This window comes from Trachypithecus francoisi, unplaced genomic scaffold (genome assembly GCF_009764315.1).
Source record: "Trachypithecus francoisi isolate TF-2019V2 unplaced genomic scaffold, Tfra_2.0 Lachesis_group10, whole genome shotgun sequence".
NCBI classification, from domain to species: Eukaryota; Metazoa; Chordata; class Mammalia; order Primates; family Cercopithecidae; genus Trachypithecus; species Trachypithecus francoisi.
This window is the reverse complement of record NW_022681455.1, coordinates 107773869-107801256: the sequence shown is the minus strand read 5'-3', so window position 1 is coordinate 107801256 and position 27388 is coordinate 107773869. Positions and strand designations below refer to the sequence as shown.

The 27388-nt window shown below is 50.9% G+C and overlaps 1 protein-coding gene and 1 long non-coding RNA gene across 4 annotated transcripts; one reads left to right on the top strand and one right to left on the bottom strand.

Annotated features, from left to right (window-relative positions):
• Positions 1 to 1309: 1309 nt before the first annotated feature.
• Positions 1310 to 27350, bottom strand: SLC9A5 (solute carrier family 9 member A5). Of its 3 annotated transcripts, none has more exons than XM_033218769.1 (16): positions 25781 to 27350; positions 21862 to 22164; positions 19537 to 19700; positions 19266 to 19344; positions 18800 to 18977; positions 18041 to 18261; positions 17617 to 17819; positions 17296 to 17385; positions 17129 to 17199; positions 16283 to 16412; positions 14751 to 14839; positions 14458 to 14584; positions 9916 to 10086; positions 9336 to 9402; positions 8211 to 8348; positions 1310 to 2736 (listed from the first exon to the last, which is right to left on the bottom strand). In XM_033218769.1, exons 1-16 carry the CDS (start codon positions 25965 to 25967, stop codon positions 2264 to 2266), a joined length of 2691 nt encoding a protein of 896 aa, XP_033074660.1. In that variant the 5' UTR covers positions 25968 to 27350; the 3' UTR covers positions 1310 to 2263. The 3 variants fall into 3 exon arrangements, with proteins under 3 accessions (XP_033074660.1, XP_033074661.1, XP_033074662.1); XM_033218770.1 differs by having other exon boundaries at positions 18800 to 18891; XM_033218771.1 differs by lacking the exons at positions 8211 to 8348; positions 9336 to 9402; positions 9916 to 10086 and having other exon boundaries at positions 2551 to 2736.
• LOC117087945 lies at positions 12564 to 24587 on the top strand. The gene is made up of 3 exons (XR_004438952.1): positions 12564 to 13171; positions 14782 to 14900; positions 24358 to 24587. It is a non-coding gene; the product is annotated as an uncharacterized LOC117087945 (long non-coding RNA).
• Positions 27351 to 27388: the final 38 nt, after the last annotated feature.

The following is a 27388-nucleotide window of genomic DNA, read 5'->3' as shown; positions in this document are numbered from 1 at the left end:
TGTTGGTCAGGCTGTCTCGAACTCCCGACCTCAGGTGATCCACTCACCTCAGCTTCCCAAAGTGCTGGGATTACAGGTGTGAGCCATCGCACCCAGCCATCTAGGGATTTCTATTCATGTTTCTGGACCCCACACTATCTGCTTTGCATCATAAACACTCAGAGATGGCCAAGTGAGGTGGCTCACACCTGTAATTCCAACTCTAGGGGAGGCCAAAGCAGGAGGATTATTTGAGGTCAGGAGTTCAAGAACAGCCTGGGCAACATTGTGAGACCCTACCTCCAAAAAAAAAAAAAATATATATATATATATGTGTGTGTGTGTATATATATGTGTGTGTGTATATATATATATGTATATATATATGCCAGGTGCAGTGGCTTACACCTGTAATCCCAGCACTTCGGGAGGCTGAGGCAGGCAGATCGCTTGAGGTCAGGAGTTCGAGACCAGCCTGGCCAACATGGTGAAACCCCATTTCTACTAAAAATACAAAAAATTAGCCAGGCATGGTGGCATGTGCCTGTAGTCCCAGCTACTTAGGAGACTGAGACAGAATTGCTTGAACCCGGGAGGTGGAGGTTGCAGTGAGCCGAGATCGCGCCACTGCACTCTAGCCTGGGTGACAGAGTGAGATCCTGTTTCTAAAAATAAATAAATATAATAAAAACAAAAATTAAAAATTTAGCAGGCATAGTGGTACACACCTGTAGTCCTAGCTACTTGGGAGACTGCGCCAAGAATATTCCTAGAGCCCAGGGGTTCCAGGCTGCAGTGAGCTGATTGTGACACTGCACTCCAGCCTGGGTAATAGAACAAAATCCTGTTTCCAAAAATAAAAAATAAACACTCGGGGTAACCAAATCCTGTGAGCCCTTGAGATTGCCTTCCCATCTGTTATGTGCAAAAGGCCACCTATGTTCATGTGTCCTGTACCTGCATCCAGGTTTTCAAGAAATGCTCATCTGGTCCTACGTATGTGAGGTGCTGCATCAGGACAGCTTGGCACCTGACCTCTGGGGTCTTTCCCTGCTAGCCTTTCTCACTTTGTAGACTTCTAGTTCTGTAACTCCGTGCCAGAACAGTGATTCCCCTCGACCACCATGGCAGGACCCCTGCTAAGGGGACAATATTGGGAAAGTATTGGGGAACACATGACGGGACCAGAAGGATGAACAGTTCTGCTTGGGATTCCCCTCTGTTCTCAATCCCTGGGGCAGGCATTTGGGTTCTCACCTCCTTCACCAGATGCCCCTGTCGTTGCCGCCCACCCCTAAGAACGCTCTGACACATGGACACGAGACCCCCATCCATCTGAGAGATGTTTAATGTATCTGAGGTTCAAGGTACAAAATACAAGGCAGGTGCTGACCCTTGGAAAGTCACCTGCTGTCAGCCCCTGCTTAGCCAGGCATCCCAGCCCCCAGAGCAGTGGAGCAGTGGCCCTGAGATGCTGGGTTCCTTCTCTGTTTGGGGATGTTCAGGTAGTGACATTGCAGCCCAGAGGCCACTATGTCCCCTCCTCAAAAAACCCAGACCCAAGGATCAGAAAGGTCCAGACTTAGACCAGAGCAGCAGATCCCAGGTGACCCCAGTTAAGCAACAGGCCTGAACTGAAGCCTGGCCCAGCCTCCTGGCCTTGGTCTTGGAAAAGGAGGAACTATTACCCCAATACCTGGCAGCAAAGGGAAGGGACTAAAGCAGGATGTGGAGACAGAAGTTCCCACTGCCCTTAGAAAATGGACTATGGGTAGCTGACCCAACAGGGCAGCAAAGCCCAAGGGTGAGGCCTGCCCCACCTCCCACCCCGTTCCTCTCACGGAGCCTCACTACCAGGACACCACTGACCCAGTGCTGGGGAGGGAGTAGGGGCAGGGAAGGCTGGCATCCACTGAAGAATAGGGATGATGCCCTTGCTTTGGGAGCAGGAGCAGCTGCCTATAGAGTCCCTGGAAAAACCCACTAGGGAAGGGAGAGCAGCAACCCAAGTCTCTGGGCCTAGCCCGTAGAAGGCCTGGACTGGGTCCTGAGCCAGAGTAGAGGCCTTACTGAAACAGAAAGTGGCAGGGGTTAGGAGCAGGGAGGTGGTGAGAAAGGCCCCTGTGAAGACCAGCTCAGGTGACCCCTCTAGCCCCAAGGAAGCCCAATTACTACTTCAACCCAGGCCCCTCTGGCCCCATGTCAAGTTGCAAGGGCTCTACCCGCTGCCCAGGAAGCATTTCCTGCAGGGATTCCACCTTCTGCTCCTCCCCGAGACCCTGGGCTACAGCCGGCTGCCTCTGTTGAACTGGATGCACCAGTGGGAGGTAGCGGTGCCTGGGCTGAGATGGATGTGGTCCTTGTGGCCCATGAGGGGCTGCAGCTCTTGCTGCTGGGGGAGGTCGGCGCTGCTCTCACTGCGGGAGCGGCCAGCCTTGGCCAGGCTTGGGGGGAAGGCAAAGCTAGGGCGTGGATCAGAAGGCAGGTGGAGAGGGGCCTGGGGCTCTTCAGCGCCCCGTGGATGGGGAGGCAGGCAGGTCAGAATTGGGGCCTGGTTACAGGGAGGGGACGCTAGGCTCTCCAGGGATGAGATGCTCTGGTTCCAACCGGTCTGCATGTCCACAGGCACAATCTTGGTGGTTTCCGAGGACACGTACACTGCCAGGTCCCCCTGCCCACTCTTCCAGGGGAGCTCCTTCTCTGCACAGGTTGGGGAGGGGGGAATGATTCGTGGGCTTGGGCACACCTCAAGGTTTCCTGAGGACAGAGAGTACACATGAACTCATTACCAATACAGTGGAAACCTCAAGTATAAGCACATTCTCATAAATTCATGCCAGTTTCCATCTGCCGTCCATTTGTGCAATTATCTGATGAATGTCTTGCTGAGGGGAAGTACCACAGCCTGTTTTACTCTCCACTGTGTCCCCAACACCTAGCACAGGCCGGGCACACAGTAATTGCTCAAGAAATCAAACATTATTTTCATCGAACAAATGAAAATAAGGAAAGTCGGCCGAGTGCCATGGCTCATGCCTGTAATCCCAACACTTTGGAAGGCCAAAGTGGTGGATCACCTGAGCTCAGCAGTTAGTGACCAGCCTGGCCAACATGATGAAACCCCATCTCTACTAAAAATACAAAAATTAGCCGGGTGTAGTGGCGCATGCCTGTAATCTCAGATACTCGGGAGGCTGAGGCAAGAGAATCGCTTGAACCCAGGAGGCAGAGGTTGCAGTGAGCTGCAATCTCGCCACTGCACTCCAGCCTGGGTAAAAGAGTGAGACTCTATCTAAAAAAATAAATGGCCAGGTGTGGTGGCTCACACCTGTAATCCCAGCACTTTGGGAGGCCGAGGCAGGTGGATCACAAGGTCAGGAGATCGAGACCATCATGGCTAACACGGTGAAACCCTGTCTCTACTAAAAATATAAAAAATTAGCCAAGCACGGTGGCGAGCGCCTATAGTCCCAGCTACTTGGGAGGCTGAGGCAGGAGAATGGCATGAACCCAGGAGGTAGAGGTTGCAGTGAGCCGAGATCGCGCCACTGCACTCCAGCATGGGCAACAGAGCAAGACTCAATCTCAAAAAAAAAATTAAAAAAATAAGGCCGGGCGCAGTGGCTCAAGCCTGTAATCCCAGCACTTTGGGAGGCCGAGACGGGCGGATCACAAGGTCAGGAGATCGAGACCATCCTGGCTAACACGGTGAAACCCCGTCTCTACTAAAAACTACAAAAAACTAGCCGGGCGACGTGGCGGCACCTGTAGTCCCAGCTACCCGGGAGGCTGAGACAGGAGAATGGCGTGAACCCGGGAGGCGGAGCTTGCAGTGAGCTGAGATCCGGCCACAGCACTCCAGCCTGGGTGACAGAGCGAGACTCCGTCTCAAAAAAAAAAAAAAAATTTTTAAATAAATAAATAAATGAAAATAAAAAATAAGAAGAAGATAACGAAAGCAGGAGCTAGGCATGAAGGAAGCCCCATCTCCAGTCCCCTCACCCTACTGTAGCACCAGTCTCTGAAACAGCCTCCTGACAGGCCCCATCCCAGCCAACCAGTGAGGGAGAAATGCCAGCTACCAGGGAGGGAAAGAAAGACCTGGAGGCTGCAGGCCAAAGATTTTTCTGCTAGGCGTCCTGCCTGAGTACCCACCACAGCCCTTTGGTGAGACAAAGTCCAGGAGCGTGAGCTCATGCAAACCTAACAGGAGGCCAGAGCTTTGCGGCAAAGGGGATGACGAGGCATAGGGGACTTAAGAATCCCAGAACTGCAGGAGTGGGGCTGAATTACAGGAAGTCTGAGGTTCTGCAGGAAGAAACCTGGAAAGAATCCCTGTGGCCACCAACCACCCCAGCTCTCCAAAGTAAAGCACAGCCTGTATCTGTTCATTGATATAGTCCTGAGCAGCCCAGTAAGCTTCTTGCTTGAATACATGTGTGAAATGTATTGACGCTATGATTAAAAGTAAAATGGTATCTCTTGAAAGATCTGGCATATTAAAATGTAATAACAACAAAAAGTGTAAAACAAAAAAACCTTTGGTATTCACCTTTAGAGGCTGCTAGGGAATGAACTCTTTGGTCTGAAAACTGATAAATGAAAGAATCAAGCATTTACTGGGTGAACTGTACCTCAAAGTAACCAAATAATTGATGAGGTGAAGTTTTTTTGTTTGTTTGAGATGGAGTCTTGCTCTGTCACCTAAGCTAGAGTGTAGCAGCACGATCTCAGCTCGCTGCAGTCTCCACCTCCCAGGTTCAAGCTATTCTCCTGCCTCAGCCTCCAGAGTAGCTGGGATTACAGGCACCTGCCACCATGCCTGGCTAATTTTTTTTTTTTTATTTTTAGTAGAAACAGGTTTTCACCATGTTGGCCAGGCTGGTCTCGAACTCCTGACCTCAGGTGATCAGCACACCTTGGCCTCCCAAAGTGCTAGGATTATAGGTGTGAGCCACTGCCTGTGGATTTACTGGTTTAAAGGAAATTTAAAGGACAGAGAAACATATTAAATGACACTTTGGGGATGCAATCAACAAAATCCAGACAGAGAAAGACTGTAGGACAAATAAGCAGGTTTCTTCAGTAAATACATTGTGAAGAAAAAAAAGGAGGGGGTTTGGGGGAACCTATGGATCAGGTTTATCAAACTTGACACTTGACATTTTGGGACAGCTACTCCTTTGCTGTGGGGGGTTATCCTGTGCATTGTAGGATGTTTAGCAGCATCCCTCGCCTCTACCCCTCAATCCAAGGCCATCCTCCCCAGTTGTGACAACCAAAAATGTCTCTGGGCGTTGCCAAATGTCCCCTGGGGGAGCAAAATCACTCCACCACCATCCCCTTTGAGAATCACTGCTATAGGTTAAAAGGGACATTGAACAAGCCTACTGTGAAAAAAAAATATAGAGAGAGACAACCAGGGAAATTTGAACAATGATATTTGATGACAGATTTTAGATATGGTAAAGGCATTGTGGTTATATATATATATATATATTTTTTTTTTTTTTTTGAGGCGGAGTCTCGCTCTGTCGCCCGGACTGGAGTGCAGTGGCCGGATCTCAGCTCACTGCAAGCTCCGCCTCCCGGGTTCACGCCATTCTCCTGCCTCAGCCTCCCGAGTAGCTGGGACTACAGGCGCCCGCCACTTCGCCCGGCTAGTTTTTGTATTTTTAGTAGAGATGGGGCTTCACCGGGTTAGCCAGGATGGTCTCGATCTCCTGACCTCGTGATCCGGCCGTCTCGGCCTCCCAAAGTGCTGGGATTACAGGCTTGAGCCACCGCGCCCGGCCCGTGGTTATATATTTTTAAAATAATCCTTTTTTTTTTTTTTTTTTGGCCCCCAAGAGACAGAGTCTTGTTCTGTTGCCCAGGATGGAGTGTAGTGGCGTGATCATAGCTCACTGCAGCCTCAGCCTCCTGGGCTCAGTTGACTATAGGCACACATCAAGAATCCTTATCTGAGGCCGAGTGGAGTGGCTTGAGCCCAAGAGGTTGAGGATGCAGTGAGTCGTGATCCAGCCACTGCACTCTCGCCTAGTGTCAAAGAGAGATCCTAACTCAAAAAAAAAAAAAAAAATCCTTATCTAGCTAGGTATGGTAGTTCACGCCTTTCATCTCATCACTTTAGGAGTCTGAGAAGTAAAGATCACTTGAGCTCAGGAGTTTAAGACTAGCCTGGGCAACATAACAAGACCTCATCTCTACCAGAAAAAAAAAAAAAAAAACATAGCTGAGCATGATGGTGTGTGCCTGTAGTCCTAGCTCCTCGGGAGGCTGAGGCAAAATGACTGCTTAAGCCGGGGCGTTCAAGGCTGCAGTGAGCTATGATCGCACCACTGCACTCCAGCCTGGGTGACAGAGAGAGACCATCTCAAAAGAAAAAAAAAAAAAAGAATCCTTATCTTTTAGAGATATATACTGAAGTATTTATTGATAAAGTGGTATGATATTTGAGACTTGCATCAAAGGAATAGTGGAGGGAGGAGCATAGGTGAGGCTTAGGTGAAATAAAATTGGCTATGAGTAGGTAATTGTTGAAGCTGGATAATGGATAGATGGGAGTTTATTTTATACTTCTAAGATTGTATATTTCGAAATTTTCTATAATAAAAAAATCTTAAAGACACTTGAGGGTGCCAACCATCAGTGATACTAACATTATGAGTGAATTAGGTCTCTATACGTACATAAACATGCTTATATACTGTATTTTTGTCCACAATAACTCCATTTTGACGAATTTAGGTTCCCCTCCCAGGTCAGGCTGCCACCTTCACCTGGGGCTCTACTTGAGGGCATGGGTCTCAACAGAGCCCATGGTTTGCTCACCACCTCCTGTTCCTCACTAGACTATAAAGGGAAGCAGCATGGCCTTGAAAGGGTATGGGTGGGCACAGTGGCTCACACCTGTAATCCCAGCATTTTGGGAGGCCAAGGAGGGAAGATTGCCAGGAGTTTGAGACCAGCCTGGGCAACACAGTGAAACCTCATCTCTACAAAAAATTTTTAAAAATCAGCTGGGTGCCAAGCGTGCTGGCTTATGCCTATAATCCCAACACTTTGGGAGGCCGAGGCGGGCGGGTCACCTGAGGTCAGGAGTTCAAAACCAGCCTGACCAACATGGAGAAAACCCATCACTACTAAAAATACATTAGCTGGGCATGGTGGCACATGCCTGTAATCCCAGCTACTTCGGAGGCTGAGGTAGGAGAATCACTTGAACCCAGGAGGCGGAGGTTGCTGTGAGCCGAGATCACGCCATTGCACTCCAGCCTGGGCAACAAGAGCGAAACCCCATCTCAAAAAAAAAAAAAAAAGAGCTGGGTGTGCTAGTGCACACCTGTAGTCCCAGCTACTCGGGAAGCTGAGGTGGGAGGATCACTTGAGCCCTGGAGATCAAGGCTGCAGTGAGCCATGATCTTGCCATTGTGCAATCCATGATCCAGCCTGGGTGACAGAGTGAGATCCTGTCTCAAAAAAAAAAAAAAAAAAAAAAAAAAGATTATAGCAATGCAAAAATGGCATTAAAAAAAAAAAAAAAAAGGAAAAGAAAGGCTGGGCATGGTGGCTGACACCTGACCTGTAATCCCAGAACTTTGGGAGGCCAAGGCGGGTGGATCACCTGAGGTCAGGAGTTCAAGACCAGCCTGGCCAATATGGTGAAATCCCATCTCCACTAAAAATATGAAAATTAGCCAGGCTTGGGGATGCATGTCTGTAATCCCAGCTACTCGGGAGGCTGAGGCAGGAGAATTGCTTGAACCTGGGAGCTGGAGGTTGCAGTGAGCGGAGATTGCACCACTGCACTCCAGCCTGGATGACAAGAGCAAAACTCTGTCTCAAATAAAATAAAATAAATAAATAAATTTACAAAAGAAAGGCCGTGGGCTTGGGAGTCAGATGAGTCAGCTTCAAATTCTGGTTCTACTGTGTGATGTTGGACAAGTCACAAGTCTCTTAATCTCTCTGAGCTCAGTTTCCCCATCTTGGTTGTTGTGAGAGTTGAATATCACCTATGTTGGGCGTCTGGTATGAAGAAGATGCTCTACAAATGCTGGCATGAATAAACTAGTGAATAGGAAAACTATTCTAGGAAATAGGAAAACTAGTGAATAGGAATTAACTAGTGAATAGGAAAAGGGAGTTGTCTGCAGTAGAGGCCACGAGTGAAGAGAAAGGAAACCAGCTTGTTCCAGAAGGGAGTTGGGCAGGGAGGAAGCCATTACCTGAGACCTTGCCCTCTTGGAGAACCTCACTGGTGGCCCGAGCCACAAAGATGATCCCCTCATCGTCCTCCTTCTCTGTCTCTGAACTGTCGCTTTCCTCCTCCTCCTCCTCAGACTCCATGGTTAATATCACAGCAGCTGGACAGAGACAAGAGCAGAGTCAGGTGGCCTGGGTTGGCAGCTGCCTGTTGGGACTGCACAGTCCCAAACCAGTTCGCTGTCTCCTTAGGCAGAACACACGTTGGCAGAGACACCTGCTTTCTTCTCTGGCTGTTTCAAGCACTGGCCTAAGAGGTGGGGACTTGGGAGGGAGAGAAGTTGACACTGCAGAGCTCAAGGAGGCGACCAGAGGAAGCTAAGTCCTCAGTGGAAGCCATGAGGACTACACTTTCCAGCTCCCCCATCCTCTTCTTTCAGCCCCAAATCCGACGATCCACTGGAAACATGAGCACTTGGATTGCTGGAAGGCCCATCAACACTCAGCTCATACAAAACTGGCTTTGCAGCCAGGCGCAGTGGCTCACGCCTGTAATCCCAACACTTTGGTAGGCTGAGGCGGGCAGATCACCTGAGGTCAGGCGTTCAAGACCAGTCAGGCCAGCAACGTGAAACCCTGTCTCTACCAAAAATACAAAAAAAAAAATTAGCCAGGTGTGGTGGCGTGCACATGTAATCCCAGCTACTTGGGAGGCTGAGGCAAGAGAATCACTTGAACCTGGGAGGCAGAGGTTGCAGTGAGCCAAGATGGCACCACTGCACTCCAGCCTGGGCATCAGAGTGAGACTCTATCTCAAAAAACAAAACAAAATTGGCTTTGCAGATAGGACCCTGGGCCCCAGGGTCCACCCATCCTCCAAGGCCCAGACCAAGCTCCCCCTTCTCCATGGCACCTTTTCCAAGTCCTCAGGGCCCGTAACCCATAGTTAGCAATCAGATGCCTCCTGTCACACATTGTCTAATTACTGCTTTGAACATTTCCAACTTGGAAATCAAGTCCCTGGAGGAAGAGCCCCAGTTCATGGTGCTTAACGCACGCTACAGCTGGTCCTCCAGGATTCTGGTTGGCAAGCCCCAGCCCTTTCCCTCCTCCCTCCCATCCTCAATCCCACACTGCTCCCTGCTTGCCTGTGTCCTGAAAGCCCAGGTCTCCAGGTTTCCCATTTGTAGCCTCAGCATTCGCCACTCCATCCTTCTGAGGACCAAGAAAGAAAACTTGAGCCTCGGCCCCGACTTCCCACCCCAACCCTGTCATCTGGTGGGGTCAACAGGACAAGTTTTCCTAACCCAGCAGGGGAGGGAATTTGTGTCAGTCCCAGTGGTTCTACCATCCCTTGGCCAACCAGGCAAGAGTGACCCATGCCCCAGCAAGAAATCTGGATGCATCAGCCTGGGCTGACTTAGGAGCTCATGGAGCTGGCCCTCAAAGGAATCTCCTTTTCTCCTGCCTTTTTCATCTTTGGTAGGAGGCCCTGCTGCCTCCCAGCAGGTGACCACATGGTCAAGAGGCTGCTCTCCCTCTGAAGGTCTCACCTTACTTCTGGGGCTCCAGGAACATCTAAAAGGGAACTCAAACTTCTGTGGTCATCAAGTCCCTGAGGACTGTCCAACTGGGGGTCCCCCTAAGCTGGATCCTAACACTTGGGGGCTCAAATCTGCTTGCTGTCAGCCTCCAGCTCCGAAGAGGAGTCCCTGAGGGAAGACGTGCCTTCCTGCGGCCAGTCTTGCGGGGTCGCGGCTTGCTCTTGGTGAAGCAGATGTTGTGCTTGGTGGACTTAAAGGACTCCAGCCGCCGCTTCATGTTCTGCTGGAAGACCTCCTTGTCCTGCCGCTCCTGCGCATCCTCTGAGATGAAGTGGCGACTGCAGCTGGCTTTGTACTGGCAATGACAGCCCCGCCTGGCTATGAGGATGGATGCCTTGGCCTCCCACAGGAACCCCAGGCCACAACCCCAACATATTCACCACAGGCCCTGCCAGCCCAGCTTTTCCAGAATTAACAATGGATTGAAAAACAAAACAAAAAATACAACAGGAACCCAGCCAGAGACACTGTGTTCTCAGTTCCCTGGGAAAAGCTTCCTTTATCCCAGAACTTATTCCCCCAAACCTGGCCTTCCCCATCCCTTGCCAACCTTTCCCAATTCTCTCTGGTTTGAAGGTGACCCTCTGTCTTGTTCTGCTACTGTGACAACATAGGGGACATTTTCTTCTTTGTACCTCCATTTATCTGAGCTTCGCTCACACATCCAGCCTACCTGCCCCCTTCTAGTTACACCACAGGATCCTTTCTCCAGCTGGAATCTCCTATCTAGCCATTTCTACAGCCACCACCATGATATCCTGGGCTGCACTTTGAACTTTCATAACTATCTCCCCTGACACCCTGGACCTTCTCAGTCCCAATAATTCAGGATCACCCCCATCATCTTTTTTTTTTTTTTTTTGAGACAGAATTTTGCTCTTGTCACCCAGGCTGGAGTGCAATGGCACGATCTCTGCTCACTGCAGCCTCCGCCTCTGGGGTTCAAGCAATTCTCGTGCCTCAGCCTCCTGAGTAGCTGGGATTACAGGTGCCCACCACCATGCCCAGCTAATTTTTGTATTTTTAGTAGAGATAGGATTTCACCATGTTGCCAGGCTAGTCTCAAACTCCTGACCTCAGGTGATCCGCCTGCCTTGGCCTCCCAAAGTCCTGGGATTACAGGCATGAGCCATTGCGCCTGGCCATGCTCTTTTTAACCCTTACCAACACCAAATCCACTACACACTCATCTAGACTGCTTCTGCCTCTACCCTCCCTGCTTAGGAGCTTTTCATCATCTACTGGTAATCCCCTGAAATACTGCCCAGAGCCTGCCAAATCATCTTATCTTGCCTCATATCCCAAGTCTGGTCCCTTTATCTCATATTTTCTGCTTCCCTGGACCAGTTCTAAGAGCCCCCTTCAAGTCTCCCATTTGCCCTCCTCCTCTAACTGTGCACCAGGAGGTACCCTCTCTCCTGGGGAGAAGGGGTCCATCTCCTTCACAAGGCTCATCGCTGCCCAGCCCCAGCCTCCACATTGCTCAGTTCCCTCCTTCCTGCCTCCAGCAGTTCCTGCTGCCTCCTATTTATCCACTCTCCTGTATCTTCACTCCTTCCCTCACCACTTGGCTCCCTCCCCTCTGTTTTCAAGCTCCTGCCCTTGCCTCCTTAAAGAAAGTCTTCCCCTGAACACCATTGTCTCCATTTTGCTGCTACACTTTTATAATTTGATTCTGACACTTTCTCTCCTACCCACTACTTCCTTAAATACCAGAAATGCAACTCCAGGGTCCACAACTCCACAGTGCTGCCTTCTCGCTGGTCACCAGTGCTGTGGGCTCTGCCTAGGTGCTAGCCAGGCCTCTGCATAGCATCTAACCCTCTTTCTGCCCCAGGCCTGAGGCACCACCTGCCACTGCTTCTCCAAGAGTTCCTTGTCTTTGGCTCTCTTTCTTTTTCTCGTATGTACACTCCTCAGTGTTACCCTTAGCCCTCCTTCCGCCCCACGAAACACTCTCCCCAGAGAACTTATCCATTCTCTCCGCCCCAGCTATCCCAGTGATACAGATCTGTGGTCCCCCAACATCAGTCATCAGACCAGCTGCATTTGAATCACCTGGGGAACTTAGTAAGAACACAGATTCTTAGTCCCACTCCAAACTACAAAATCAGAATCTCCAGGTGAAGCCAGGAAGTTCCCCAGGGGATTCTATGGTAGCCAGGTGACAAAACCTGATATGGAACTTCCAAATCTCTCTCCAGCCCTTATCTCTCTATTAAACTGTAATCTTTCTAACTGCATACTAGATATCTCTGTCTCTCTCTAATGATATTTCGATGAAGAACATGAGAAATTGTGGATTGTGTTATCATACTAAGTGGATTCAGAACTGGTTGAGTTACTATACCCCAAAAATGCTTGATCCATGTCAGTCTGGAGGAAAGTCTTTAGTAGCATGCCACAGGGCTCTGTCCTCAGCTCTATCCTGTTCAACATGTTTATGTGGATTTGGATGAATACAAAGTTAACAGGCTTAACAAATTTTCAGATGATATCAATCTAAGAAGGAGACATTTGGTGGCAGACATAGGAACCAAACAATGGGATGATGGGCTAAAGCAAATAAGATGACATTTAACAGGATACACACAAACTTATTCCAGATTTTTGAAAAACAGACTACACATGAACTGATTGTACTGAACCCATTGACCAATCTTATACATAAACACCACATACACACACACACACCCCACACACCAAATCATTATGTATTTCCTGATGTGACACCACAGAAAATATATAGCATACCTATTGAATGTCCCTGAATCTGATCAGGCCTCTAGATTTAACAACCAGGAAATATAGGGAACGGAGGAACATGTTAAACAACACCACTGGAACACAGTCAGCAAAATCTAGAAAATGTGCAATTCTCCAAGACAAAGTATCCAGCTTCTTCAATAAATAAATAGCAAGGGAGATAGAGAGGGGAAAAAGAACTATTATAGATTTTTTAAAACAAAGAGACATATTTCCCAAATGCTAAGTGTGGACTTATTTAGACCCTGATTTGAACATCCAGCTGGAAAAAAGATACTTATTGAATACTGACTGGATGTAAGAGTTCTTGCCACCTAGAGAGACATACTGAAATATTCTGAGATGATGTGATATGATGTCTGGAGTTTGTTTAAAGATAAAGTGTGGGCAGGATGGGGTAGGGCTACAGAATGTAATAGAATTAATCATGCACTGATTTTTCAGAGCTGGTTGATAGATCAATATGAGTTATTTTATTCGCTCTATTGGAATTTTGAATAAGAAAGGTTTTTTAAAAACCCCATAGGTTGAGGTGAGACAGGGTCTGCCAGCCATTAACTGAGGAAGACCTGGGAGTTTAGCAGCTTCTAAGGACAATGTGGGGCCCCAGAGTGGTGAGCCAAGGCTGGAGGGATCTTGGGCTGTGGGAAGAGAAATAGCAAGTTCTAGAACTAGAATGGTGAGAGAGCTTCTAGGTCCTTCCCTGGCCAGCCACAGCTAGAATAGCAACTTCCATTCTGGGTCTTGTTTTTTTAAGTTCAGAGAAGACATACCAGGAGGTAAGAGATGCTGGCCTGAGGGCAAGACAGCCTGTGTGAAAGGGAACTGTCTTGAAATTTTAGAAGATTTATTCTGCAGAGCTGCAAAGAGTCAAATCAGGACCAGTGGGTGCAAGTTAAAGGAGGCCAATTCTGTTTCAACAATAGTAAGAGCTTTGATTGTTGAAACTGCCAGAACTGGTGACAGCTGGCTTCCCATTTTAGAAAGGTGCAAGGTAATGGCTTGCTGCCCTCTTGTGGGGTTGCAACAGATTTTCTCCTGGATGAGCTGGGCCTTTCCAGCTGTAAAGCTTCATGATCTGCATTGGACTAACTTCCATTATTTAAAACAGATGCCCACTTTCCATAGGCTAAGCTGGTCTAGGAGGCTTCCTCAGTGCTGTTGCTTCTGTCTGTGACCCCATCATTCTCCAGTGACCCTCAAGGCCCCCAGTACTCTGTCTCCGCCTCCTCTCACCATCAGAGCCAATCACCTAGGCCTATGTGCCCCTTTGCCTTCCCACTGCCCAGCCCTAATCCACAATATTTCACTTCAGCTTCCCAACTGGCTCTCCCAGCTTCTCAACTCACCCCCTTCAATTTGATCTGCACTCTGCTACCAGAGAAGGTATCCTTAAACAGTGCTTGTATTGCGTCAACCCTTTCTCCAAAAGATAAAAATAAAGCAGAGGTTTCTTATTACTGATGAGGTAAAACCCACACTTTTTTTTTTTTGAGATGGAATCTTGCTCTGTCGCCCAGGCTGGAGTGCAGTGGTGAGACCTCAGCTCATTGCAACTTCTGCCTCCCGGGTTCAAGCGATTTTCCTGCTTCAGCCTCCCGAGTAGCTGGGATGACAGGCATGTGTCACTGCACCCAGCTAATTTTTGTATTTTTAGTAGAGATGGGGCTTCACTTTTACCATGTTGGCCAGGCTGGTCTCGAACTCCTGACCTTAAGTGATCCGCTTGCCTTGGCCTCCCAAAGTGCTGAGATTACAGGCGTGAGCCATTGCACCCGGCTGAAACCCACACTCTTTAGCTGGGCATCTGCAGCTCTCCAGCAAGCTGGCACCAACTGCCTCTTAAGCTCTCCTCAGACCACCTCCACCCCCTCAAAATCCCGATGCTGCCTGCTCTCACCCTACGGCGTGGCTTGTAGAGGCCTCCGCAGAGCAGATGATGCATCACAGCATCCTCACGATCCCGGCCGCTGCGTACCGTGTCAATCACCTGCAGATCCAGACATGCTCCACTGCCACTCTCCCTCCTGCCGGAAGCAGGGGACACATGTGCTGGGGAGGGGGCAGGAGGCACAGGCCAGGAGAAGGGCAGATGCAAAGATGCTGACAAATCTCCCCCAGAAGGGATTCAGAGAGAGGGCACAATGGAGAGGAATATGAGGAAGGGGAAGGGGAAGGGGCTCAAGGACTCACAGCAGGTTGGTAACAGAAGTCTCTGCCACAGAATTGCGGCTGGGCATAGAAGGCAGAGTGAGACCTGTGGAAGATAAGACGTGGCCTCCCTGCAGGAATCAAGACCAAGTTCAGCCGGCAATCAGATGGAGGGTTGCCCAGGAGTCAGGGGTAATAAAGAAAATAATAATAATGAACACTTAGTTTACTCTTTTGACATGCCAGGTACTGTGCTAGGCACTTTACATATCGAATTCACAAAATCTGTAATATAAGTACTCTTATGCCTGATTTCTATTTTATTATTATTATTATTTTTTTTTTTTTTTTGAGACTTGCTCTGTCACCCAGGCTGGAGTGTAGTAGTACAATCTCGGCTCACTGCAACCTCTGCCTCCCGGGTTCGTGCCATTCTCCTGCCTCAGCTGCCCAAGTAGCTGGGACTACAGGTGCCCGCCACCACGCCCGACTAATTTTTTGTATTTTTAGTAGAGACGGGGTTTCACTGTGTTAGCCAGGATGGTCTCGATCTCCTGACTTCGTGATCCACCCGCCTTGGCCTCCCAAAGTGCTGGGATTACAGGCATGAGCCACCGCACCTGGCCTATTATTATTTTTTATTTGAGACAGAGTCACTCTGTCACCCAGGCTGGAGTGCAGTAGCACAATCTCGGCTCATTGCAACCTCTGCTTCCCAGATTTCTTTTTCTTTTTTTTTTTTTTTGAGACAGAGTCTCACTCTGTCACATAGGCTAGAGTGCAGTGGTATAATCTCAGCTCACTGCAACCTCACTGCAAACTCCACCAGGGTTCAAGCGATTCTCCTGCCACAGCCTCCCAAGTAGCTAGGTCTACAGGTGCCCAGCACCATGCCTGGCTAGTTTTTGTATTTTTAGTAGAGACGGGGTTTCACTATGTTGGCCAGGCTGGTCTCGAACTCCTGACCTCATGATCCACCCGCCTTGGTCTCCCAAAGTGCTGGGATTACAGGTGTGAGCCACCACGCCCAGCCCGCTTCCCAGATTTAAGCGATTCTCCTACCTCAGTCTCCCGAGTAGTTGGGATTACAGGCATGCAACACCACGCCTGGCTAGTTTTTGTATTTTTAGTAGAGACAGGATTTCACAATGTTGGCCAGGCTGGTCTCAAACTCCTGACCTCAAGTGATCTACCCACCTCAGGCTCCCACAGTGCTGGGATTACAGGCATGAGCCACTGTGCCCAGCCTCTTATGCCTGCTTTCTTACAGCTAAGGAAATAGGCTCAGAGAGTGTGACTTACCCAAGGTCACAAGCTTGGAAGTGATAATGGTTGAGCCACATCTGCTGACTCCAGAGTCCAGTTGTTTCCCACCTCTCTGGACTGTCTGCCAGACTCTGAATGTCAGCACCAGACCCAGCTGCTTCCTGCCGCTGCCAATTCACCAGACCATGGAGCCAGCTGGGAATTCCCAACTCCCTGCTCAGGGCCAGCCTGCTTACCACCCCTTTCTGTCCTGCTCTGCTGCCCATCTGCCTACCCACCACTGGCCCACCTGGTAGCTGCTGGCCCACCTGGTCCACAAAGCTGATGGCATCCCGGATGTTGAGCCTGTAGTACACATCCCAGATCTGGTCCCGGATGCGGTAGGCTGACCGTCGCATCAGTAGCTGACTCAGGTATTTCTTGTCAAACTGCTCCCACCTACAGAGGATGCCAGGCCCAGCCCTGAGTCCCATTCCCAAGGCCTGGCCAGGTGGCCCTTCCTCAGACGGGGCAAGGACACTGTCAGCACTGGCCTGGCTTTTTAGATATGGGCCTCAGCCAGAGAGAATCTCAAGGCTAGTCCCTGCCCTCATGGAATTTACAGTGTCATGGGAAAGCCTGACAGTAATTGAAATTATTACAAATCACTGTAAAATTGCAACCATGACAAGAACTACAAAGGATAATTAGAGAATATGACACGGGTATGTCCTAGCCAGGGAGGCCAGGGAAGGCCTCCCTAAACAATTGAAGCCTATGGTGAGTTGTGAAGGATGAATTGAAGCTGAGTAAGTGAGAGGGAGGTGAAGGAGTGTTCTAGTAGAAAGAAGGTCCCAGTGGCCAGGCTGGGGGAGCATGGTGGGTCCTGAGGCTATAAGGCAGGGTCCATGGAATTAGCAGGCAGACAGTCAAAGACAGAGCAGAGCATGACGAGGCTGGAGTCTGGCAGTTGCCAAACCATGCAGGGCCAAGCAGGCCACGCTGGGGAGCCTTGTCTTAACTTGAGAGCACTGGGATGCCACTGAGGGGCTTCAGGCAGAGGTCACCCAGCCTGAACCTGGCTCTGTCCCTTCTCAGAAGTGTGGCACATCCCCCATGCTTCCCTGGCTGGTGGGGCTGCTGCTGCTGAAGGAGCCTCGGGGCAGCTCCCTCACCTGTCCCTCCAGTAGTGGTAGCCATGGTGCCCCACAACGTCCTCCACTGCAGCCAGAATGTGGTCAAAAGTCTAGAAGGGGGGTGGGTAGGGGGACTGGATCAGGACTCTGCCCAAAATAGGAGAAGGTCGAGAGGCACAGGTGAGGGCTGGGGTTCTGGTACCCACGTGCTCATGCAGCTCCTGGTTCAGGGTGGGTTTGTGATGCTCACTCCTCTTCACCTTCAGCCATTTGACCAGTGGCTTGATGGTCAAGCCCTATGGACAGGCAGGAGGTGAGCCCTGCCCTATTCCTATTCATTTCCCTGCTGCCTTTCTCTCCCCATAATGAGGCTTCAGCTTCAGTACCCCCACCCCACTGCACTCAAGGTCTGGGAAGTCAGGGCCCTCCATCTCCCAGTGGGAAGAGGAGCCCCTGTCCCATAGGCTTCAAGACTTCCCCAGGGCCTGCCCGACCCTCTCCCTACCCAGCCTTGTGGGCACTCCCACCTGCACGATGACTGTGAAGAAGACCACTACAATAGTGGTGGCTACAAAGTAGTCCTTGGCAGGGACCTTGGTCCTATCCAGTAGGATGACGAGAGCAAAGGCCACAGCCCCCCGCAGGCCCCCATAGGACATCACCACTTGGTCAATCTTGTCCAGAGGGACTAGCCGGAACTGATTCAGCACCCAGGTCTGCAGGACTACGCCTACAGCGGGAGGGAGGCCAGTGGGAGCAAAGCGTTGGGAGTGGAGGACGCAGGAGTGGATGGCACCACGTATCTGGGCTGAAGTCTAACAGGGACTGGGACAAGTGAGCAACAAGAGGAGGCTTAGGAATTGACAAGGATGTGGACTCAGATGGGGAGATGAGCTGTGGGGAGGGGCGGGACAGGAAGGAGAGTGGGAAAGCAGAGGGTGCCAGCAATACCGAGGGCTCGGAAGAACAGGATGAAGATGAGGGTTCCAAGCACCAGCCCAGAATCCCAGGCCCACTTAGAAGAGTCCACAGCTGAGATGCCAAGCAGCATGAAGATGACGGTCTCAGCACAGCTGGCTAGAGTCTTCATTGTATATTTGACAGTTGTGCGTGACTTATGGGAGATGTTGGCCTCCACGTACTTCTTACAGCCCAGGCCACACATGGTCACCCTGGGAGAGGATGGAGAGACATGGCAAGTGGGGAAGGGTTCCAGGGTGCTCAGCCTCTGGGGTTTGAGCATACTGCAGGAGGGGGCATTGCCCATCACAGGATGTCAGACTCTCAAAGCTGAAGCCCAGGGAGGCCTGAAGACTGAGTGGTAGTGCTGGGCTAATTGTCCAGATCTCCAGGCTTCCCACTCAGTGTCTCCTGGAAGGGAAGGTGGGAGGAATGTGCTCTGACTAGCGGGCTCTCTGATGCACCTTCTGAAGTGCTGTGGCCTCCAGAGCTGGCGGCCCCAGGCCTTGAAGTCTATTTCCAGCCCAGCCTATACCCAGAGAGTTTGAGGGTGCTGAGGACAGTTCTGGAGGCAGCTCCTGAAATATTGCCTGAGGTTTACTGACTCCCCAGGAGAGTTTGAGGCTCCCACTACAACAAAGGCTCAGGGAAATCTATGGACTCCTGAAGTTCCTGCCTGTGTCCCTATAAGGGGCAACCATCTCCAGTGCCCCCTCCCAGCTATCTGCCTGCAAGGCCCCCAGAACTCACGCAAGAATGGCGGAGAGCGAGGCCATTTCAGCAGTGAGGTAGGCTGCGTAGGCGAGGAGGAAGACCAGCAGCGGCTCGATGATGCGGACCCGCTTGGTGAAGCGTGTGGTCAGGGCCAGGAGGAAGGCAAAGACTAAGCCCACGGCTGCCCCGCCCAGACTGACCACAAACAGGGAGGCTGGGGGAGGAGTGGGTTGTCAGCATGACCCCTGGCCTGGACCCTACCCGGGCTGACAAGACTGCTGCCTGGCAGGGAGTGAGAGATGATGCCCACCGTACTTTCAGGGGCTCAAAACCCAGAGCCAGGATCCCTGGCAAGCCCCTCCCAGACCCCATTTATCTATAGAGGAGTGGAGGAGATGAGGCAACCCGAATAGCCTCCTCTGTCCTGATGTGGGGTGGGAGGGCCTCAGCAACCCAGGGGAGGCAGACCTCCAATGCCAGCTGGGAGCAGGGAAATACTGACCGACTCCCTTCAGGTAGTCAGTGGCCTGCACGTTGGCAGAGCCCATCTCCACAAAGGAGTTGCAGACCTTGTACAGCACCTGAGCGAGAAGAGGAGAGTCAGCAGTGAGGCGGGAAGGCAGCAACTGGGACTGCTGGGAGACAGTAAAAGCAGACAGCATATTTCTGCCCCCCAGGGGACCCACGGGAAGGGTCTGAGTCTGCACAGACCCCTAGCTGGTCAGAGCATGCAGCCTGGGGTCAGGGAACGGCAGTTAGCTGAGCACGCTCACCACGGTGACTGCATCGTTGAGCAGGGACTCGCCAAAGACGATGATAAACAGAGTCTCATTGACATGCACCTCCTCAAAGACAGCTAGCACGGCCACAGGGTCCACCGCCGAGATGAGGCTCCCAAACAGCAGAAAGTCCAGTAAGCCAGCCTGCACCCTAGGGGCTATTAAGGGACACATGTAGTACAGGCCAGTCATTGAAGACGACCCAGTCTCCTGCAGCACGCCCTGAGACAAGCCCAGGCTCCACCCCTGCTGATACAACAAGGAAGCCCAAAGAGGACTTGGGCTGGCAAAGACAGCATCAGCCTGCAGATCAAGAGACTACCTATGCCTAAGGCCTGGCTTTGCCACTTACCAACTGTATGATGCTGATTCCGTCACCGTCATATGGCTTACCTTAGCCATGCCTCCTCATCTGCCTGCCTCACAAGATTGTTTCAAAACTCAACCCAGCCATTTAGAATAGGGAAAAAGGCCAGGCACAGTGACTCACGCCTATAATCCCAGCATTTTGGGAGGCCGAGTCAGGCTGGATCACCTGAGGTCAGGAGTTCAAGACCAGCCTGGCCAAAATGGTGAAACCTTGTCTCTACTAAAAATACAAAAAGTAGCCAGGTGCAGTAGTGCATGCCTGTAATCCCAGATACCTGGGAGGCTGAGGCAGGAGAATCACATGGACCAGGGAGGCGGAGGCTGCAGTGAGCCGAGATTGTGCCACTGCACTCCAGCCCAGGTGACAGAGTGAGACTCAGTCTCAAAAAAACAATAAATAAAAAAATAGGGAAAAAACACTGTAGCAACAGCAACAATAACTACCAGCAAATGGAAATTGGCTGCTAACTATTTTTGTTAGGGAGAATAACAAAAGAGTGCTTTTTCCCATACCTGTGGTTCCCAGCCAAAGGGATGTGACACAATTCTCAGCAGGGGTGGAGGACTGAATATAGTAAGAAAAGCACCACAGATGGGACTTGAATATGTCATATAATTTCTATGACCCCCAGTTTCTCCATGTCTAAATTGAGACTAATAAAATTTCCTTAGTTAGCCAATGCCTAACACATAGTAAGCACCCAAAAGATATTATTATCTATTACTGTTATTATGATCTGATATCCTCCCTTCCCTTCCTGCCCCAAATAGTTCACTACCTCAATAGGGAAAGCAGGTTAGAGTCCCAGGTAGCAATGGTAAACGTTTTCTTGTAATACCTTGGAAAAAGTGTGAATCATCAACCTTGAGGGTTGAATGAATTTCTTGGGTTAGGAAATAAAGAAGGTAGCAAGAGAGGGCAACCTAAAGGCAAAGAGCCTCAGTAAAACAGACCTGATGCCAGGTGCGGTGGCTCATGCCTGTAATCCTAGCAGTTTGAGAGGACGAGGCAGGCAGATCACCTGAGCTCACGAGTTCAAGACTAGCCTGGCCAACATGGCGAAACCCCATCTCTACTAAAAATACAAAAATTAGCCGGGCATGGTGGCACATGCTTGTAATTCCAGCTACTCAGGAGGCTAAGGCAGGAGAATTGCTTGAACCCAGGAGGTGGAGGTTGCAGTAAGCCAAGATCATGCCATTGCACTCCAGCCTGGACAAGAGTGAGACTCCATCTCAAAAAAACAAGCAACAACAACAACAACAACAAAAACGGACCTCTTCTGCTAACCTTGGACCTGATAGCAAACAAATGTAAGGGGCTCTATTTCCTCATCCACTAAATGTGACAAACTACACAAAAGGCTTGCTACGAAGAGTCAGTGGGATAAGTAAGGAGAGAAAACCCAGCATAGTGCCAGCATTTGATGGATTTATAATAGTTATTTATTTTTTAAATACCTATTATATTTATTTATTTAAAAAATAAATGTTTTAAAATAATGAATTTCTTATAGACAACATATAGTTAAGAAAATAATAATAATAATAAAAACAGAAAACTCCCCTGACCTGGCCTGGGGAGAGCCAGGACAGAAGGCCCTTGCAGAAATGATGTGCAGCTGTGCCTCAGGGGAGCAGGGCTGGCAAGTGGCAATGTGGTAACAGAGGGCAGGAGGCAATAGAGTGGTAACGCAGGCTCCCCAGCCTTGGCAGCCCACACACAGCTGGGAGCCAGGCTCCTGCTCAGCTGTTATGCTGCAGAAGCCCAGACTGGCAGAGACCTAGATGAGGCCTGAACCCCATTGGGAGCACTGCCTTGCACTCCAGAGGGAGGGACCTAGGATGGAGCTTTCAGGGCATGGCTTACACCAGCATGGACCTCCAGAGCTTGAGGAGAAGGGAGAGGGGTGATGGGTCTGGCAAAGCCCAGGTCTCAGGGTCACTCACCTACAAGTCCAGCCTGCTGCAAGCCCCAGAGGGCAGCGCCTGTTGTGAAGGCATTCCAGAGTGTGCCTACCACGGCATAGGTGAGGATGGCACCCAAGTTGTCAAAGAACAGTCTGCTAGGCATGAAATAGCCTGAGTCCAACACAATAGGAGGCAGCAGGAAGAGGAAGAAGGTGCCTGGCTCCAGCTGGTACTCAGCTTTCTTGGCCACAGCCAAAACAATGCCCCCTAGCACCAGGCCCAGCAAAATCAGCAGGCAGCTCTCAGGGACCAGAGATGTTACTTTCCGAGACAGGTGAAACACTGCAATGCAAAAAGAGTGCAGCATAGATCAGTTTATGGAATATCCTCCCACAAACAGGCCTATGACCTCCCAGATTTGGTTTTTTTTTTTTTTTTTTTTTTTTTGAGACAAAGTCTCACTGTGTTGCCCAAGCTGGAGTGCAATAGTGCGATCTCAGCTCACTGCAACCTTCACCTCCTGGGTTCAAATGATTCTCTTGCCTCAGCCTCCCAAGTAGCTGGGACTACAGGCATGCGCCACCATGCCCAGATAGTTTTTTTGTATTCTTTTTTTTTTGAGACGGAGTCTTGCTCTGTCGCCCGGGCTGGAGTGCAGTGGCCGGATCTCAGCTCACTGCAAGCTTCACCTCCCGGGTTTACACCATTCTCCTGCCTCAGCCTCCCAAGTAGCTGGGACTACAGGCGCCCGCCACCTCGCCCGGCTAGTTTTTTTGTATTTTTAGTAGAGACGAGGTTTCACTGTGTTAGCCAGGATGGTCTCGATCTCCTGACCTCGTGATCCGCCCGTCTCGGCCTCCCAAAGTGCTGGGATTACAGGCTTAAGCCACCGCGCCCGGCCAGTTTTTTTGTATTCTTAATAGAGACGGGGTTTCACTATGTTGGCCAGGCTGGTCTTGAACTCCTGACCTCATGATCTGCCCGCCTCGGCCTCCCAAAGTGCTGGGATTACAGGCGTGAGCCACTGCGCCTGGCCAACCTTCTAAGACTGGGACCAAGGGAGGAGAAATATGTAAGATTTCTAGAATTTCCAATTTCCAGGGCTACAAACCCTCTTCTGCAGTCAAAGTCATCTGTCACACTATGGTAACCTAGGCCTTTAGTGCTTTTTCCCCTTCTAGCAATGTCCCTTCATTTATACTTTCATCTTCAGGGGACCTCACCTTTCTCTGACATCCCTTATCCATAGCCATTATTTGAACCTCAGCAAATGCTACCCGGTATCTTTTCATATATAAGATAGTTGTAAAAATCAGGGCCTTTGGAGACAAGTTGCTTGGATTCAAAGCCTAGTTCTGTGATCTTAGGGCAAATAACTTCACGTCTCTGACTCAGTTTTCGCATCAGCGAAATGGGAGTAAAAACAATAATGATCTCGTGAGATTATTGTGACCATTAAAAAAGACAGTCTGCAGGTGGGGCGCAGTGGCTCACACCTGTAATCCTAGCACTTTGGGAGGCCAAGGTGGGCAGATCACTTGAGGTCAGGAGTTCTGGATCAGCCTGATCAGCATGGCTAAACCCTGTCTCTACTAAAAATACAAAAATTGGCGGGGCGTGATGGCGGGTGCCTGTAGTCCCAGCTACTTGGGAGGCTGAGGCAGGAGAATCACTTGAACCTGGGAGGCAGAGGTTGCCATGAGCTGAGATCATGCCACTGCACTCCAGCCTGGGTGACAGAGTGAGACTCTGTCACAAAAAAAAAAAAAAAAAGACAATCTACTCAAATGCACTTAGCACACTACTTTACAGTAAGCACTCAATAAATGTTACCCGTTATAATGTCCTCACTCCTTAACTGGACCAGAATGTATATTATACCTCCTAGGAGCCATGTAGACTTCCTAGCCCAATGTGCCTTCCATTATATGGGCTCACTCAGGACTGCGTAGTTTTTTAAACTTTGGCTTTAGCAGTCAGAAGATCTCCAGGTCTTCTTCCAGCCTTAGCACATTCTGTGTGATCTCAGGCAAATTATTTAACTTACTTCATTTTCTTCTTTTGTAACATAGGAAAAATACCCAGCGTCAAGGGTGAGGATAAAATGATATAAAGTATGCAAATGTGCCTAGCATAATGTCAGACACATAGTATGTTAGACACATACCAAATGTTAATTAAATAGAACAGTTCTGTCTGTAGGAGGAGAGAAGAAAAGGGTTTCTAACACTATTGCCACTCCTACTTTTGTCCTCTAAAATAAACTCTTTGGCTCTCCTTTATGTCCTCAGACCACAAGTGAACACATCTCTCTCTACATGATCCCTGGGGTGTTGGGGAAGTGGACCTCTAAATTAGCCTGTGTGAGACCCTATGCCAAGACAGTGCCCTTTGGAAGCTGTACCCAAAGGGCCTAGAACAGTGCCTGGCACATAGTGAGTTCTATGTAAATATTTGTTTAATAAAAGGGAAAAAGTCTAGCAATGAAGCTGGGGGAAGGTGTTCCTGAATGTTCTGCCGTTTCTCTCATTCTAGGATTTTCTTTGGCTTGTGAAAAGGAGGCTCTCTTCTCCCACTTCCATAGGAGATGTCATCCAAACTAGAAAAAGAACCATGATTTATGGAGAAAATTACAGTTGTTGCTATAAGCCCTAAGACAGGAACTCTTCTGCAACTCACAGACTTCTCAGCAAACCCAATTGCTGGCTCCAAATCTGAGGCTCCTTTCACTCTTACTGTCATTGCTGCTGGGCCTCTAAGGTAAATGTGGTCATAGATCTCTCTGTCCTTGTTACTACTTTGGTCTTCCACTTCTCTCCTTCAGGGACCCCATTTCATCTTCATCTGTTTATGCATTAACCCCAGCCCTGTGATCTAAGCCCCATAGAACCATGCTCCCCGAAGGCATATTGAGTTCCACTTTCCATTATTAATCTTAGGCTGCCACAGCAGAGTGGAAAGTTCTGTTCCTGCCCAGCCCCCTTACCCCCGAGTAGTGTCTCTGTGGAGAAGGGGGCAAATTCTAGGCTCTGGGTGATTCCTCCATGAAGGCTGTATTGGTGAGACTGGAGTACAGGCTGTGCCGGCATCCATGGGGAGAGAGTAGCAACGCTCAGCTATAATTAGTCACCCCCACAGCAGAGCCTGCACAACAGAGAGAAGGAGGAGGGTCTCTGGTGGGAGGAGGGACCACTGGCTGCTCAGAAGGGAGGAGGAAGGAGCAGATGCAAGCAAAAGCAGCTCTATTCAGGGAAAAAGAAGTCTGAAGCACAGCCTTCAATGCTGTCAGGACTGAAGAGGTCGGATGTATGAAAGCATCTAGGGTAGGCAGCACACAGAAAGGCCCCGATACATGGAAGTTTCTTATACCCTGAAGTGGGAAGAATGTGGACCTGAACCGGGCTGGGGGATCCCCACACACAGGCACAAGAAGGCAGCAGCTTTAAGTGGGCAGCAAGGCAGAGCTGGAGGAAAAGTGGCAGTGTAGTTTCCTAAGGGAATGGACACTCGGACGTGGTCTCTAGGGGAGGCTGCTTTTTCAGAACCAGGATGCCTGTGTTCGTGGGAGAACACCCTCCCCTCAATGTCCCCATACGTCCTCACCGGTGACAGAGGCTTCTGAGAGGCTGGGGATTGGTGGGGAGACAGACTGAAGAGGGCCTACTGCAAGGGGAAGAGGGGAGCGGAGAGGGCAAAGGAGCCTACAGATGGAGTTGGGGAGAGCGAGGGACAGCCCTTCAGAAAGGCAAATCCTCAGAGCTCCCAGGGGAGAAGACAGGGACCAGGGACCCACAGGAGGCGACGCAGGAACTGGGCGAGAGCTCGGATTTGTGGAATCCAAACCTAAGTCCCAGCACCGTGCAAAAAGCCAGCCCCAATCTGAGGACCGAGGAGGTGGGGGTGTTGGGGGCGGGTCCGCAGCTGACCGTCGACCTGGCGCACGCACACACGCACTCACCAATTTTGGCCAGGCTGGCCACCAGGATCCACAGGGCCACCAGGTAGGGCGCCTCGACCTCGTGCCACTGCCAGCGGAAGAGCTCCAAGCCTGGGGGAGGCTCGCCTGGGGACTCTGGCTTCTGGGTGGGCTCTTCGGCCGCCCCCGCCAGGGGCAGCGCGAGCAGGGACAGGGCGGCGCGCAGCATCCTGCAGCCTGCCCAGCCGCCCTCCCGGCACCGCACGGCCGCCGGCCCCGCGTCGCCGCCGCCACCTACCGGGCGCCCCCGCGTCACAGGCACGTGGGGCTCGCTCCCCCCAATCCCGGCTGCGATACCCCCAAGCCAGGTCCGGGCTCCGAGACCCTGCCCCGGACTCTCGTAGTCGGGGACTCCCTCCTCTTTCCTCCCTAAATCAGTCCCAGCTCCGGAAATTCCCCAATGCAGCTCTCCCCCAAGTTCCACAACCTACTCCTTCGAGTCCGCGCCCCCAAACCTCCCCAGAACCGCCGCCACCAGATCCAGAGCGGTGCGCGGCCACGGCCCCCCGGGGCAGCCAGCAGCGTGAAGAGCGAGGGTCTGCGGGGGGCGCGGTCAGGACGGGAGGGGCACGGTTCCTCCTCGGCCAGCGCTGCTGGGCGGCGAGCAGCATCCCCCTGGGGCCCAGGCGTGGCCGGGTGCAAACGGCAGGGGACAGTGTTTGGCCGCCCTCCGCGCCGCACTCCCAAGCCGGGGACCCCCTGCCGGCCCCCGCCCGGACCTGAGCTGCGCACGCGCACTGGACGCTCCCCAAAGCAGTGATGGACAACGCTGCCCGCAACGTCCCAGAAACCCCAAGGCCCAGACTGGCCCAGCTCATTCCAGGCGAAGAGGGAGGCTGTTCTTCATCTCCCAAACCAAGAGGCACCTGGCCCTCCCTTTCCAGCACACTACAGAGAACTGTCTCATCTCTTTCATGAAGCTAACAGGAACCTATGGAAAACCCAGCCTCCTGATTCCCTTCAAACTAGGCGGGATGTACCCAACTTTTTCCAAATCTGAGGGGCATTCGGCTCATCTCGCCCCAAACAGAGGAGGACCGTCTCCACTTTTCATTCAAGCTGAGGGGCACCCATCCCACTTTTTCTCCAAAACTGAGGGGAACGTGTTCTATCTGCCCCCTCAAACTGACTCATCCCAATCTTTTCCCTGAAAACTGAAGGGCATCCTTCCCTCTTCCTCCCACAACTAAAGGGAACTGATCCCACCTCTTCCTTCAAACTGGGTGGAATCTACTCTCACTTCTTGCTCCAAATTGAAGGGACCCCTCTCACTGCTTTCCCTAAATGAGGAAACCATAGGCACTCATCCCTCATATGGAAGGAATGAGGGCCATCTTGTCCCTCAACTGAGAGAGACCTGGCTGGCCACTATCTAAGGAAACTTCTACCCCATCTGCCTTAACACCCCTCAGAGGGAATGCAGCCTCTCTACCCCCAGACCTAAGAAAGCCTTCCAACCTTCTGCGCGTTCTCGAAGGCGGGGCGCGAGCTCGGCTTTTCCCGCCCTCCTAGCCAGTGAACTAACGGGATTCCCAGCGGGCCCTGTGAGTGGCTAGCGCCGGCCCCGCCTCCGGCAGTGGTTACCTCCAC